Consider the following 16,904-nt stretch of genomic DNA (forward strand, 5'->3'; position numbering starts at 1 on the left):
TTAAAGAGAAATGCAAACGTCCAGAACTACATCAAAAGATTTCACATTTTTAAACCAGAACGAATTTTATTTTATTGAAAAAAAATTAAGTAAACACTACTAATTTAACACTAGTTTTATAGCTACTATGAATCCAATTTTACTTTTACTTAGCCCTGGCTCCACCTACCGATCCCCCAACCCTTGCCTTATGAAATCTGAAAGTTCATTCACCCCTCCTGGGACCAACCCAAAGGTCTGCCACAGCCCTCTGGAATTCACTTTACTTTCTCCTCGTTACATAGAAATGTAGAAAATAGGAGCAGAAGTAGGTCATTCGGTCCTTTGAGCCCGCACCACCATTCAATATGATCATGGCTGATCCTCTACCTCAAAACCATACTTCTGCTCTCTCCCCATACCCTTTGACACCTTTAGAGTCCAGAAATTTATCTATTTTCTCCTTAAATATATTCAGTAACTTAGCCTCCACAGCCTTCTGTGGTAGAGAATTCCACAGGTTCACCACCCTCTTAGTGAAGAAATTTCTCCTCCTCTCAGTCCTAAATAGCCTGTATCTTGACATTGTGACCCCTTGTTCTGGACCGCCCCGTGCTAGAGGAAACATCATCCCTGCATCCAGTCTGTCCCGTCCTGTCTGAATTCTATATGTCTCAATGAGATCCCCTCGTATTCACTGGAGTTTAGAAGAATAAAGGCCTAGTCGTCCCAATCTCTCCTCATGTAACAATTGTGCCATCTCAGGAATCAGCCTGGTGAGCCTTTGCTGCGCTCCCTCTATGGCAAGGATATCCTTTCTTAAGTAAGGAGACCAAAACTGTGCACAACTACTCTTGTGGTCTCACCAAGGCACTGTACAGCTGCAGTAAGACATCCTTGCTTCCGTACTCAAGTCCTCTCGCAATGAAGGCCAACATACCATTTGCTTTCCTAACTGCTTGCTGCACCTGCATGCATGCTTTCAGTGACTGGTGTACAAGGACACCCAAGTCCCTTTGTACATCGACATTTCCTAATCTGTCACCATTTAAATAATACTCTGCCATTCTGTTTTTCCTATCAAAGTGCAGTGGATAACTTCACACTTATCCATCTCATACTGCATCTACCATGTATTTGCCCACTCGCTCAACTTGTCTAAATCGCCTTGAAGCTGCTTCACACCCTCCTCACCACTCTAGTTCCCACCTAGTTTTGTGTCGTCAGTAAACTTGGAAATATTATATTTGGTTCCTTAATCCAAATCATTGATATATTGTGAAGAGCTGGGGCCTAAGCACTGATCCCTGCGGTACCCCACTAGTCACTACCTGCCACTCTGAAAAAGACCCATTTATTCCTACTGTTTCCTGTCTACTAACCAATTCTCAATCCATGCCAACATATTACCCCAATCCCATGTGCTTTAATTTTGCACACCTAGCCTCTTATGTGGGACTTTGTCAAAAACCTTCTAAAAATCCAAATATATCACTTCCACTGGTTCTCCCTTATCCATTCTGCTAGTTATGTCCTCAAAAAACTCCGGTAGGTTTGTCAAACATAATTTCCTTTTCATAAATCCATGTTGACTTTGTCTAATCCCATTGATATTTTCTAAATGTCCTGTTTTCATGTCCTTTATAATAGACTCTAGCATTTTCCCTACTAATGTTTGACTAATCGGTCTGTAATTTCCTTTTTCTCCTTCCTTTTTGAAATAGTGGGGCTACATTTGCCATCCTCCAATCTGCTGGGTCCAGAATCTATAGAATTTTGAAGATGACAACCAATGCACCCACTATTCCCATGGCCACCTCCTTTAGTACCCTGGGATGTAGACTATCTGGCCATGGGGATTTATCGGCTTTCAGTCCCATTAATTTCTCCCCCCCTTTTTTTTTAGAAATACTAATTTCATTCAATTTCTCCTTCTCACTAGACCCTCATTCCCTAGCATTCATGGGAAGTTATTTGTAACTTCCTCCATGAAGACAGAAACTAAAGTAGTTGTTATTTGCTCTGCCATTTATTTGTTGTCTACTATAAATTCTCCTGTTTCGGATTGTAAGGGAACTGTATTTGTCTTCACTAATCTTTTTCCTTTGACACACTTATAGAAGCTTTTACAGCCTGCTTTTATGTTCCTTCTTGCAAATTTACACTCATATTCTATTTTTCCCCTCTTAATAAATCTCTTGGCCCTCCTTCGTTGAATTCTAAACTGCTCCCAATCCTCAAGCTTGCTACTTTTTCTAGCAACTTTTATATGACCCCTCCTTTGGATGTAATACTATCCTTAATTTCTTTTGTTAGCCATGGTTAGACTGCTTTTCCTGTTGTGGTTTTGCACCAGCAAGGAATATGTAATCGTTGCAATGCATGCATTCGTTCCTTAAATATTAACCATTGCCTATCCACCGTCATGCCTTTTAATGAATTTCTTCAATCTATTGTAGCCAACTCACCCCTCATACCTTTGTAGTTTCCTTTGTTTAGATTTAGGAGCTAGTTTTGGATTGGACTACTTCGCTTTCCATCCAAATGTAGAATTCTTCATTATGTTATGGTCACTGATCCATAAAGGACCCCACACAACTAGATTATTAATTAACCTCTTCTCATTTCATAATACCAAATCTAGGATAGCCTGTTCCCTAGTTGGTTCCTTGACATACTGGTCTAAAAAAACTCTCGTGCACACTCCAGGAATTTATTCCTGTTTAATGCGGTCCCCTACCTTACCACTACTGTTTTGAGGCCTGTAGAAAGCCTCCACTAATATTTTCTGCCCCATGTTGCTTCTTAGCTCCACCCAGGCTGATTCCAGACCTAGATTTTTCTGAACAAATATCCTTTCTCACTATTGCACTGATTCCATCGTAACCAACAATGAACTAACACCACCGCCTTTTCCTTTTTGCCTGTCCTTCCTAAATATCAAACACCCTTGAATGTTCAGTTCCCCGCTTTGGTCACCCTGCAGCCATGCCTGTAATTGCAATCATATTGTACCCATTAACATCTATTTGAGCTGTTAATCCATCTACCTTATTGCGAATGCTCCATGCATTCAGATACAGTGCCTTTAGACTTGTCTTTTTAACATTTTTATACTTTTTTTTTGTACTATGGCCCTATTTGATGCTAGCCCTTGTTTTCTCTGCCTTCCACTTCTGCTTTCTACTTTTGTCTTTCATTCCTATCTTTGTTTCCCTCTCTTGTGTCTCCCCACTCAGATTCCCATCCCCCTGCCACCCTAGTTTAAACCCTCCCCCACAGTACTAGCAAATACCCCTGCAAGGATAATGGGCCCAGTCCTGCTGGGGTGCAACCTGCCCAGCTTGTACAGGTCCCATCTTCCCCAGAATCGGTCCCAATGCTTCAGGAATCTAAATCCCTCCCTCCTACACCATCTCTGCAGCCACGCATTCATCTGGCCTGATCTCACTAGCACATGGCCTTTTGATTTATTTCCTAGCTCCCTATATTCTGTTTTCAGGACATCATCCCTTTTTTTACCTATGTCGTTGGTACCGTTATGGACCACGACCTCTGCTGTTCACCCTCCCTCTTTGGAATGCCCTGCAGCCACTGAGTAACATCCTTGACCCAGGCACCAGGGAGGCAATATAACATCCTGGTGACACATTTATGGTGGAAAAATATCAGTCTGTTGCCCTTAAAATAGAATCCCCTTTCACTATTGCTCTCCCACTGCCTTTTCTTCACAACCCCACCCCACCCCCGCCTCTTGTTCCACCTGTTCTGTGGTATGAAATTTCACAGGGATCTTTCCATTAGCTTTTGACTAAGCGACCCTGCAACTTCCAACCTTAACGACTGTGGACTGCTTAGCTGAAACTTGGGCTTCACTGCATTCTTTCTTAGGGATTTAAACATAATGGCCCTCTGTACTCCCTAGCTTTTGTACAGCTGCTAGTCCCACAGCTGACTCCCAGCTCCTGGCAAATACTTGCTGCTTGTTCAAACGGACTAACTTTCTGCCACAAGGCTAATTGCCTTTCACTCTGAGGACCACTGTAGATTTCTTCCTGTAGCTTCATGCTAAGCAAATCTTCCGGCTTCTTTCCCCCTCACGATGAATTCAATATCTCCAAACTGAGCTCAAGCCCCCACCTACACTCTGCGCAGTGAACAATAAAGTTAGTATTTATCTGCTTAAGGTGCATGCCTAACTAACATTTATCTCCATTTGCTCCCCTGACTCGGTGGGCTGCAGCCTACACAAGACTAAAACTGCAGCTGCCTTCTTTGAGAAACGACCAGAAAAACTAAACAAAAATCTAATCCCCACAGCCCATCTCGATGACAACATGGCAAACTTGGAATGTTCCAAATAGAAATGCAAATTAATTTTTTTACTTTGAACACAAATCTTTGATTATTTGACTCATGTGAATAATTTATATCTCTAATGGAGTTTTACGACCCTCCTTCCCAGGATTGCTGGCCCTGTCAAGGAACACTCTTGTTTACAAATGGCTCTTTACTTATTTTTCATCTGGGAACTGTATAAATAACTGAAATCTTTTATTGAGATGTAAGTGTAGACTTTCTGGCTCTATTTAAGCTTAGAGATGTGTCATCTATTGTTCAGTGTTTTAGTCTTCTACCTCTGACTTTGTGAGATAAACATAGGTTTAACTGTAATTAACCCAAGCTTGTTTGATTTGCATTTACTTAGGTTGTTTATCAGTTTCTCAATCAAGATATTTCCATTTATCTGTCTTGTAACTTTAGTTTTAGGAATGAGTGTTATCTTCCAAAGCATATGAGTTATGAACTAGATATTTGCAACAATCCTCGCTCAGGAAGCACCCTGGAACAATTACAGGAGTAAACCAAGGCTGCCATTAACATGAATTATTTTGGACATGTCATGCTCAATTTATTTTGTCATTCACCCCAGCTGGTACCCAGAGGGCTTTCCAGTATGATTTTGGGCCTGTGTTGGATGCATATTGCAAGTATTTATTTTATATTTCAGATGAAGCCAAATGACAAATTTTAGTTGCTCAGTAAATGGAAAAAAACAATAATCAGTATTTCTGTAATTTATATTGATGGCACAATCTGAATGGGAAAAAGAGTATTTCTCTCTTTGTGCCTGAGAGGGCAATGACCATTTTGATTTGGTTGTTTCCTGGTAGTCATAAGATGGCTAAGGCAGTGTTTGTTTAGTGTGGTTTTTCTGTATTAAATAGGTAAAGGTTAATAGCTGTTGGGGATTAAATATTCAGTGAGGCTCTTCTATCCATTGTATGACACATGAATTTCATTAGTTTATAGTCACGCATTTTTAATACAAAAATGCGCAATATTTCATAGCAACTGGAATTTAGCACCAGCTTTCATCAAGTGAAAACTCTTGTGTAACTTCCTCTTCTTACACAAGAGGAACCTCCCTCATGCTTTATAGGGAGTCAAAATGGTATTTTAAGATTGTTTACTTGTTTCTTTTGCAATTAGCTCTTCTGTTTGTTACTACCTGAATTCCCCCTATGCATCTACCTGACAACATTCCTGAAAAGTGCAGCAGAGGCTATACCAAATGGTTACTTAACAGCAAATGAGTAGAAAAGTTTAAATGACTTTGTCAAACATCCATTTCTATTGCAAGAAATAGTGAAACCAGTATATATGATTTCTAAAATGTATTCTTGAAGATCAAGCAAGGAATACTTCACTGAAAACAATAAACAGTTGAGGTTAATTTGGGTGTGAGGAGGTGGAAGTGTTTATGGTCATTTGTGTTACATTTATATCATCAGCATTACTATATTTCACTATTGTTCAGTAATTTTGTACATTTGAAGTTGGTATTGCTTCTTTCCATTGATTTCTAGGATGCAGTCCTGTTCCACAACACCATTTTTTATAACCTTCAATATGGGAACATTGATGCAGTGCCAGAAGAAGTGTACAATGTTGCTAGGCTTGCTGGCCTTCACGACTCCATTCTCAGAATGCCAAATGGTTATGACACTCAGGTTGGTGAGCGTGGACTAAAGCTTTCAGGTGAGTTAAAGGAAGATTGGAAGTTGTGATTGGAGTGCATAACCTTTAGCTTCTGTTAACTTAATATTGGTGATTTGTTGAATATGCTTTCTAAACTTGTGTTCAGCCAAACCAGCAGGTGGGGCTCCCTACCAGTGCGACAACTTGAATTGTCTGGCTTATGTACATGGAAATATTACCACTTTTGACTGACTATTTAATCACTGGGAACCATGTTATTCCAGCTCCCATTGACTTAGCTGTCATTGAAAGTGGTGATGAATAGCTATAAAAGAATAAGTAGGTGGGGTAGGAAAAATAGTGGACTGGCGATTGGATACAAAGGGTTAAGTAATTTTGAATTTTTCTGTCAGTTACGTTGAAGTGAATGTGTTTGCAGCCATGGCAATGTGCAGTATAGATTGGTTACTGCCAGCTTTGATTCACACTGTGAAGCTACTGTTCTCTGCTCAGTGGTGTGCAATACAACTGAACCCTGAGCAGTTTTTAAATCCACTTTGGTTGCAAACTTGAGAATAGCTCCCAAGTCTTACACCACTGCACTCAAGTTTGATTGTGACCTCACCCCAGAGTTACGCTGTCATCTCTGAAGCAGAAACCACTTTGCATAATACATTAGCTTAGACAAACTGTTAGTAGAATCCGTATTACCGGTTGATCTTTAATATGTTTAACTGCATCCAAAAGAGTTCAGGCTCTTCATTTTTGACTAGATCTGTCAGATAGAAAATGCTCCCACAAAAAGGGTTTTTTAGACTTTATCATAAATTTGAAAAAGTTTAACAGGTAAAGAATTTGAATTTACTGATCAAGTATACATTTTGGGAAGCTATGTCGTCATTGGCTAATTGGAGGAAGCTGTTGGCCTTTTTCATGGTTTTTTTTCCTCCTACTTTGACATGGTTTTTCCTATTCTTTTTACCCTTCCCAACTCCAGTGCAAATAATAGATAACTGGCAAAATGCACATTTTTAAGTTCAATATTCCAGATAACCTTTAGAACTCTAGGAAATGTTGATTTAATTCAATCTATCAAAATTGGTATGTGCTTATCTCATTAAAAACACAGAAATGCATTTGTGCTGGCGGTGGGGGGGAGATGGTGGTTCTTTTTTGGTAGCTTTCCAATTACAGAATGAGGTTTTTTAACACAAATTTTATATAAACCAATTTCGTTATTTGCTAAACTAGTAACAGCAACACTAATCTTTTATTTCTAGGTATCTTTGTGCATTGATTATCTGTAACTGAAAACGGTCCCTGCTAACTAATATTCATTCTAAAACGGGGGGGGGGGAGGGGGGGGAATTAATGTTAGGGATTTAATCTTGTTTTGGGTATAGTCAGTCATTGTTTCACTACTCCTGCTGCAAAGCTTATGCAAGAAGCTCCAACGTTTTGCCTCAGTAACATCAAGTGGTTAAGAAATTTAGTCCATTGGGATTCATGTGTTTCTAATCTGTCAAAGCAGACAACTGGTTTCTTCACGTGGAAGATCTTCAAGTGTTCCATAACTCTCCTGTTCAAACATGTGCAAATAATCCTGTCACCAACAATAAATTTGTTTGTTGCTTGTATATTGCACTATGGAAACTTATCTAGCCCTGCAAAAACACTTGTCATCCAAAATGTGTGAAATTGGCACTGGCTCTGGAGAAGTTTCTGAATCCAAACAATCCTGTCTTCAGAGTGGAGACCCTGAAGGGATAGGAAGGTCATGGAAATAGTGGCTGTACATTCTAATGTGGGAGAGGAGGATGAGTAAACACATTTCTCTATTAAATTAAGTTAAACTGAATTGTTAACTTGCAACAATGTAAATCGCTGTTCAATACAGTTCAGCAGACTTTACCAACATACTTCCTTTCAATGACCAGTACTCAATTATGTATTTTAATAAGTTCAGTGAAAATGTGAATACAAGATGCTGATTCCATTCATTTTCTTACTTGGAACTGATAACTTGATACTGATCAGGCCAAAAAACTACCTTTCGTGCACTTTTTTCTTATTTAAAAGAAAGCAGGGAAAATGTAGTTCAACATGCAGCATTTTCTTTAAACACTAAACCATATTTTTACATCCGTTTACACAATTAACTATTCGTTGGCTAGGGCAGAGTACATTCAGAGGGCATTTAAGAGTCAACCACATTGGTGTGGTTCTGGATATAGGATTTCCTTCCCGAAAGGACATTAGTTTCATATTATTGAATTCAAATTTCACTATTTGCCGTGATGGGATTTGAACCCGGGTCTCTGGAATACTAGTCCAGTGACAAATATCACTGTGCCACCTATGCCAACCTATTGTACGTGATGGTGTGGGAAAGTATTACACTTCAAATTGTCACAGGAAAGGAAATAGTTACAACAGTGACTACACTTCAAAAGCGCTTAATTAACTGTAAAGCACTTTGAGATGTCCAGTGATCATGAAAGGCACCATATAAATGTAAGCCTTTTCTATCTTAAGTGTGTTGCATTTGCAAAATGTTAGTGGCATTTGCACAAGTGTTCATTACGGTAAAATAGTTTGGTTAAAAATTTTTGGTTAAACTGACTACAACTTTATTTACTCACATCTGACAACTTGGAGCTTGAGCCCATTTCCAAAATTTATGCTTTCACTTGAGCTTTCCTACTGATGTTTCCTGGACTTCAGTCTCATAAACCCTGATACCCATCTCTGTCCCACTGCAGATTGGCTCCTATCTTGCTGTATGATCAAGTAATGATCAGACATTATAATTTTTTAAAAATGCCTATCAATGGAACTTGTGAAAACCATTCAGATCAGAAGGTTTATAGAGGAGCGAAAAGTGAGAAGAGCAGAGACTTGCATGAACAACGATGCTAGACAGAAATAAACACAATGGGGAAAAATATGATCTTTTTCCATCAGTATTTCCATGCGTAAGCAGAATTTGTCTCTTTTAAAAACTGGAACATGTGTCCTTTACTCTCTGTTACACTGACCGAGCATAGCCCTGAAATAACAACAATTAATTGCAATGACTGTACTCTGCTTGCTGGAGCACAGGTTGGGCCCACAGTGGAAAGTACAGAAAATGCAAGTTCTGGTTTTCTTCATCTCTAAATAAACAATTTCTTCAGCAGAGTCATTTCTTGTTCCTCGGTAGTCTGAATACTGTCTTGAATTGAACGTTTTTCCCCCAAATGATCTAATTCATGCAGAATATCTAATTCCCAAATGCCCATCTAGTTCATTATGCCTCACCAGATATTAGATCCTAATATAAAATTTAAAAACCAGCAGCGAGTACCAGGAGGATATCTCCCTAGATAGCAAGCAATGGAATATGGCCTATTTCCTCCCCTCAAACATTCCACATTTCCAACCTTGACACTTGAAAACAATAGGAAATAGTGTTTGGTATGCTGAATTTTGTGTTTGGAAATATTTTAATCATTCAGTACCTCTGTGGACTCTCTGTCAACCTTTGAAGAGAAACCTTTATTTCAAAAGCAAAATACTATGGATGCTGCAAATCTGAAATAAAAATAGAATGCTCCAAATGCTCAGCAGCTCTGGCAGGATCTGTGGAGAAAGAAATAGGCTTGACATTTCAGGTCGATAACCTTTCATCATAAACCTTTCTTTTATTGTTTGTGATCAATAACTCTGCATAGTTCTTTCAGATGGAGCATCTCTGGTCTGTCATTTCATACTTGGTGGAGGAATGTTCTCCATTTCAAACTCTAGCAATTTACACCATGAAGCCTACCAGGCTGAAAATGCCAGTGTTGTCAGTGTTCTGTGATATATTGCTGTTTTTTTCGTAAAACACTGCATCCTTGTAATTCCTTTCTTAGTCCAGTCTAGGGATCCTGTGACATTGTTCACAATGCAGCATAAAACCATGCTGATTGAACTGATAAAAATGGTAAATTATTTTGTAAAGTAGTTTAACCTTCAGCACATTAAAATGTGGCATTATGTGAAATCAGTGGGGAATATAATGACATTTCATAGTCTTTTAACTTTTTATTCTTTTTTTTTCTCTTTCTCCAACCTTGTGCATAATGTTTGTTGAAGAATTGAACCATTTTGAATGGACCTTTTGTCATTCATAGCCCGAGGTGAATGTAAACTGATGTTTCTTTCAGGAGGAGAAAAGCAGAGAGTTGCAATTGCTAGGACAATTCTGAAAAACCCTCACATTATCTTGTATGATGAAGCTACATCATCTTTGGATTCCATCACTGAAGAGGTATGCCTTTGAAGTTTCTGGTCAAATATCACACTCCAAAACAAAATCACTTGTTCTTTCATGTTCACTGCTACCTGATTTACAACACATTTCAACTTCACAGCATGTGAATCAAATGTCCTTTTTGTAAATCAACATTGGGAGTAAATGACTACTTATTTGTAAATAAATAATTTAAACTTCTCCATTTTATTGCAGATTTATGAGTTTCGTAGTTAGTTTTTAGTTTCCAACTGTCTTTTCAATGCTAAGGGATCATTTTTACTCACTCTCCACAGAATATTCTCAGTGCAATGAGAGATTTGGTGCACCACCGTACATCTGTGTTTATCGCCCATAGGCTTACTACAATTGTTGATGCAGATGAAATTCTAGTTCTGGATAAGGTAGGAAAACTAGAATATTCCTGTAACTCTAAGTTATCTCGAAGCGGATTTGTTCACAAATGTTTTGTTGAGGGCCACAATACCAAGCAGTATTTTGTTCATACTGTGTAGTATTACCAAGATGATGGGACTGTTGAGTTCCTCATTTCAAAATGACTGTCCAGAGGAAGGGGAGGGGTAACCACTACAGGAATGACATACAGGTCCATTAAAACTATTGAACCTGCAGTTTTAATAGAGCCTTTAGTACCTGTTTGATTGATGCTTGGATAGTCTTGCTTCCTTTACTCTTTTCTCACCATGAATTCCAGCTCTGGCAACATCCCACAGTTTGCAGGCTGTGACTCTTAGATCTGTCGAGCTGTGAAGGAGGCAGACTGAAAGTGGCCACCTGTGGCCACAGTATGAGTACCATTGCCCTACAGTATTTACAAAATGGTGTAGAAAAATGTACCAGAGGTTGTTTTGCATTTTTTACAAGGCCCTTTGAGGCTGTGGCACCTGCTGTCTGTATATGTAGTTTGGTTGAAATGGTCACATTAGTCAGTGATATTCTAAAAATTAATGTGTATATATATTTGCATGTTGTACACTTCAGATATGGGATGCTATAATATTTTATACATGCACCATATGTGAAAACATTCTGAATAATGAATACTGACTCTAGCGCTATAGCACTTACCTCCTTGTCAACTGACACACAATTGAGTCTGGTGACTTTTGCAATTGGAACTTGAATGTACCTAGATAAGTTAGGGGAGAAGTGAGTTCATATTATAGGTTACTATGCTTCACCTATGATCTGTCAATCCACTATCTCCTGTCTTCCTCTGAAATGGATCTTGCTCATGGAGGAAACTTTGTGATGGTTTGCTGGCATTCTAATACATCTCTATTAGATTGCCTAAATATTAGTTACTAACTTCAAATGAGAAAATTGGTATTTCAAACCTGCTAACTACATAGTCACACTTTTTTTTACTGTAGACTTTTTCCAGTCATTTATGGCTTGAGTCAAACAAAAATATGGATCTAATGGAGGAATCTAACTTTAAACTGCATACACAACAGGTTTACGTCAGTGCATCTTTAGTTGCATCTGACTAGAAGTTGTTCATCTGAAATCAAATACAATGCTCCTGGTGTTTTTCTGACTCCTTGTAATTTCATTGCAGGGCAAGATAGCAGAGCGTGGAACCCATCAAACTCTCCTGAACAATTCCAACAGTCTTTACTCTGAACTGTGGCAAGCACAAAATAGTAGAGTGTTCAGCAAAAATTCCTACAGTCAAGAAAAAGTTGTGTCATCCAAGGAAGAGGAAAGGAGAAAACTATCAGAAGAGATTCTGAACAGTGTTAAAGGTTGTGGAAACTGCTCTTGTTAAAACTTTTCTAAAATTTTATACTGGGCATTAAACTATGCTGGCAATTTGCACTGGTGATGTCATTAGGTACCAATGCACAAGTAGACCATTTTGAACAGGAAACCTGATGAAACTGCTCTTTTTTTAGAGAAGGATTTTATTTTTTTATGGTAAAATGGTCAAATATTTTTGATTGGTAACCTTATGTGTTGAAAGACCTTTCATGGAACAGCAAATCAAAAACTCGTTTAAAAATGGATCAAGTAAATGATTCCATTGTGGGTAGCATCCATGCAATTTTCTAAATAAATATTGAGGCATATGTGCATTGCTGGTGAATTACGGCAATGTAGTGGTTAACCAATACTGTATCAGTATTAGCATGGACCATGTAACAGGAATAGTCACGAGAAACAGAACCAGTGCTTGCTTTTTCAATGATTATGTTGTGAACCGAGAAGTAGAACTATTATAATCCTTACAGGGGTAAATTCAGTAAACACTGAACATTGGTATCTGGATCCAAGGCCATAGTACCTATAATGAGAGTTTCTAATTAGGACAATATTTGGTATACCAGGATGTAGAAAGGAATTAGCTTGGGAATTAGGCAAAGCTGAATGCACATGCCTCCACAAACGGCATTTACCAATGATGCACATTTTGAACTTCGTTCACTGCTTTATTATGATACCCTGAATGATTTGACCGAGACATGCTAACTTAATTATTAATTCAAGATGGCATGCCAATGTTTAACGAAAGGTAGCCTGTATTAAAAAGGCTGTAAAAGTGTATATTCCTGGGCTTATCCCTTCAAATAGATGTATTTGCCACCCTGTTCATTGATCATCCATACTTCTGTACAATCTTTTTGTCACTCATCCAGCTCTACTTTGTTATCCTTCATGTTAAACCCCTGTGTCGCCTTCAATTGGGAATGAAAGCAGAGCTGTCCAGTAAGATATGCAATTGAGAAGTTGAGCCTACTGTCTGAGATTTCTTTTCCTCCCCCTATTGAACCTCCCAGAGAAGATATTGTCTCTTAGTTTTCCCTAGACAACCCTTTAAGAGACCAGGAGCTCTGCATGTAGAGAAGCTTTAACGTAGTCTGGAGGTGTAGCACTCCATAACATAGCCCACTTTGGCACTAATCTCCTCCGTTAAAGGCAACTATCAACTACGTTTAATGTTATGGTCATGAGGAAAAGGTGACATGTATTTTGTGATAATTGGTAGTCTGAAATAGTGTGGATTTATTTTGCAGTCTTGAATTAATTGCTTTTGGAGAAGTTTGGATGTACTAAAAAACCCATTGCATTAATCTGTAAGAATTAAAACCGGGCCACCAGTTCTGAAACAATTGTCAAGGCTTTTCTTATTTCTGTTCCTACAGGGTATTGTACAACCTTTTTATTCTCCTGTAATTGAGACACTGTTTTTAAACTTGCTGTAATAGATACAAACTAAATGGCCCAGTTAATTTGGCAATATGGACCCCAGTCAGGAATATTAAGCTGTCGTAAGCACATGTTTTCATTCATTTGTTTCCTTTTTCACTTATCAAATGTTGACTCAAAAAGCTGCTGCTTTCCCCCTATAAAATGCTTTTGAGTTGTGCCTTTGCGTTGTTTTTCTATTGTGGAGTATATTGCCATATTATTTTATCCAGATCACTGCTTAGATCATTTGTCCTCTACTAGTTTTGCATCTCTCAGCATTGGTACTTCTAAGGAGTACCTAAGTTAAGGAGTGCATGTACTGAGCCAAAACTAAGCCAGGTCAAACTTGGGATTGCTCTTTGGAGGGGATATTGATTTAGTTCTGCAGACTGTGGTGCAAGGTTTTCTTTTGTAAGAGCTATAAGATCTATGAGTGCCTAACTATCTTTTCTCCATTTGTCTTTGGCTATAACTGAGTTTTATTCAGCAAAAAAAATTAGATTGGTTCACCTTTCAATCTTTTTTCTATCGACCGTGTTCATAAATATTGAGATTAACACCTCCAGTATCTGTCGCAATGTATATTTACTTGACCTTTTTTAGCTGTTTTGTAACCAAGCCTGTAAACTAACATACAGTGCTTTAGGTGCAGGCAGCAATTTACATCTCTAAATTTACACAAACACCACGCACCATGAAAATTTTAAAACTTGTTGAGGTTATTCCAGAAACGATGTAACACAATAGAGTTTCAAAATTCTTACTTCTGCACATGTGCAGACTTTTACAGGTAATATTTTTATTTCCATCCATACAAGGTCACATTTACTATCCATAATCTTTTCTAAACACATTATAAACATTTAAATTATTGGCATGGGTGCCCCAATAATTTGAAACCAAATACCTCATTAGATAAATATGGAGTTTAGTTCCAGTTGCAAGAGAAACTTGCTTCTAACTTTCATTTGTGAGCTTTTTGGCCCCTGCGTTTATGAAAATTAAATGCCAATCCTGTTGACCTGTGGCAAATGATTGTATTTCTCACTACATATGGTAGATTTTTAAAACAGATTTACTTAAAACTGAGGTATACAGAAACTACATTTGTCCCTTTTTTAAAATATCAAACTTCACCTGATGTATAAATCTTTAAATATATTTATGTTTATAAGATGTTCTTGTATGAGTCACGTAAAGCCAATTTCAGAATACCGTCATCATTGGATAAATACTAATGTATTTATTTCTAATGCAAACTATGCTCTTATCTTTCCATTCTGCTTCCCTAATTGAAAATAGAACCAGAAGATAAAGAACGTATTTACATGATGTGTACTAGAGTTCCATGATTACACGATGAAAGTGGTGAAATGTTTAATGTTCTTTTATTTGTGAGCCATTTAAGTTTACCCAGTATTTAGTCAAAGCCTGAATGCTGTTTATGGTTTTGTAAGTAACCAGTTATGTTTTCAAGTCTCTTTCACCTGTAAAATTGGAATGTATTTGCAGAATTGGTCAGCCCAAATAAAGTCTTGACTATCTGTGGCATTTACTGTGTCTTATACTACACTAGCCTTACAACTACCCCCTCCTTTGTAATGGGCACGACTGAGTTTGCTAAAGGAAACTAAGTTTTCAACTTCAAAGATGTCAAATTGTGTGAAGAAATTCCTCACTTTTAAAAAGTTAGCAAAGCAGCGGTAATACCATATGATTTACTTAGTGATTAAATCAGTTTTTAAAAAGTCACTTTTCTTCATTAACAAGCTTTTTGAACAGAACTTGTGGAGTATGTCAGTAAGATTTTATATTTTTGCATTTGAAGCTAGCCGTAAGTCACTTTGTGATTTGGTACTTTACCATAGGGCAATATTACCGTGTAACACTGCATTTTTGTTTTTGTTACATATTTTGGTGTATGTCACACAAATAGAGGTGAAAAAAAACATTATATTGATTGTAGTGGTTCCAAAATAATGCCTGTTTTAAACCTTGCTCATCATGCTTAATTTCTGACTATAAAACATGTGCAATAACATTTAACTTTTTTCTTCGCATTTGGTAGCCCTACCTCTTCTATTACTTCAAAGGTAGTCAGATGAATCCTGTTTAGCATGGATACATAGCATAATGGTTAGGTTAATGAACTTGTAATCCGGAGGCTTGGTCTAATGATTTGCAGACATGAGTTCAAATCCCACCACAGCAGCTGAGGAGTTTTTATTCAATTAATTAAATAAGTGAATGAAATGGAATGAAATGCTAGTATCAATTATGATGACCATGAAACTACTGGATTGTCTCACAAACCGACCTGATTCAGTAATGTCCTTTTAAGGGAAGGAAATCTGCCATCCTTGCTCCGTCTGACCCATATGTGACTCCAGACCCACAGGAATGTGGTTGTCTCTTAACTGGCCTCTGAAATGGTCTACCAAGCCACTCAGTTTTAAAGAAGGTGAATCGTCACCACCACCACCTCGAGGACATTTAGGTATGAGCAATGAATGCTGTCCATATCCCACTAATTAATTAAAGAACAATAGTCTGTTAATATTGGGGCTTTTCAATAAATCAGTTAAAGCAATTTTCAAAAAAATAAAAAGTGCAAATTTAAAAACGTTTATTAATTTGAGGAAAAACCCGAGGTTAATTTTAGCAGTTCAGAAAGAAGTAAGATTAATGTGATATAGGACTTCAAAGACCCCATGCATTTGTGAAACATGCAGCTCCAAATGTAATTAGTTATTGTGTGAAATGCATTTGTCATTGTGTTTTAGTACTTTGAAACATTTACATACATTAACTGTAAATTGATAATTCAGTCCAGAACTTAATACAAGAATGGAATAAACAAATCCCGGTCTCCCTGGGATTGCTGGAAGAAGATTCTGCTGCTCTCTGAAGAACTAGCAGTTTCATCAATCTAAATAATTAAAGTCTTGCAATAAGTTTATGGCCTCTATTAATGCTATTAACCCCTAAATGCGAATGGCAGAATGATGAACAGTTGCAATCTGAATGCAAAAACAAAAGAAAAATTAAAGTAAAATTGACTTTTCCCCAGGGCATCAACCTAAAATGTTAATCCAGTTTCTCTTTCCACAGATGCTGCCTGACCTGAGTATTTGCAGCATTTGCTGTTTTTCTGACTTCCAGCAACCATGGTATTTTGCTTTTATGATAGTACACAGAGATGGAAGTGGAATGAGCTAAGAATAGAACCTTGAACTTTGGAGGTTTCAATGCTTAACCAAAATTAAAAGTGGCTATGTTCAGACAGATGGGAGTGAAACCATGAAGGCAACAAAAGAGACTGGTGTGGTTGATATATATGGTGCACCAGGTAAGCACCACATTGTCTCTCTCCAAGGTCACTTGGGCACAAACGAGGCAGTCAGTGACCTCATGGATCTCATCAAGGTAACAGGTGGTGGATCTCTGAAAGGTG

The 16,904-nt window shown here is 37.9% G+C and overlaps 1 protein-coding gene across 1 annotated transcript in view; it reads left to right on the forward strand.

Moving 5' to 3' along the window:
- abcb7 (ATP-binding cassette, sub-family B (MDR/TAP), member 7) overlaps positions 1-14,994 on the forward strand; it is a 56,569-nt gene extending 41,575 nt beyond the window's left edge. Inside the window, exons 13-16 of the mRNA XM_078547558.1 lie at positions 5,850-6,021; positions 10,152-10,255; positions 10,534-10,641; positions 11,820-14,994. Coding sequence (XP_078403684.1) covers positions 5,850-6,021; positions 10,152-10,255; positions 10,534-10,641; positions 11,820-12,029 — 594 coding nt within the window. The 3' untranslated portion in view covers positions 12,030-14,994. The remainder of the gene's footprint in view (positions 1-5,849; positions 6,022-10,151; positions 10,256-10,533; positions 10,642-11,819) is intronic.
- Positions 14,995-16,904: the final 1,910 nt, after the last annotated feature.

The sequence above is a fragment of the Cetorhinus maximus genome, chromosome 8, assembly GCF_964194155.1.
Source record: "Cetorhinus maximus chromosome 8, sCetMax3.hap1.1, whole genome shotgun sequence".
NCBI lineage: Eukaryota > Metazoa > Chordata > Chondrichthyes > Lamniformes > Cetorhinidae > Cetorhinus > Cetorhinus maximus.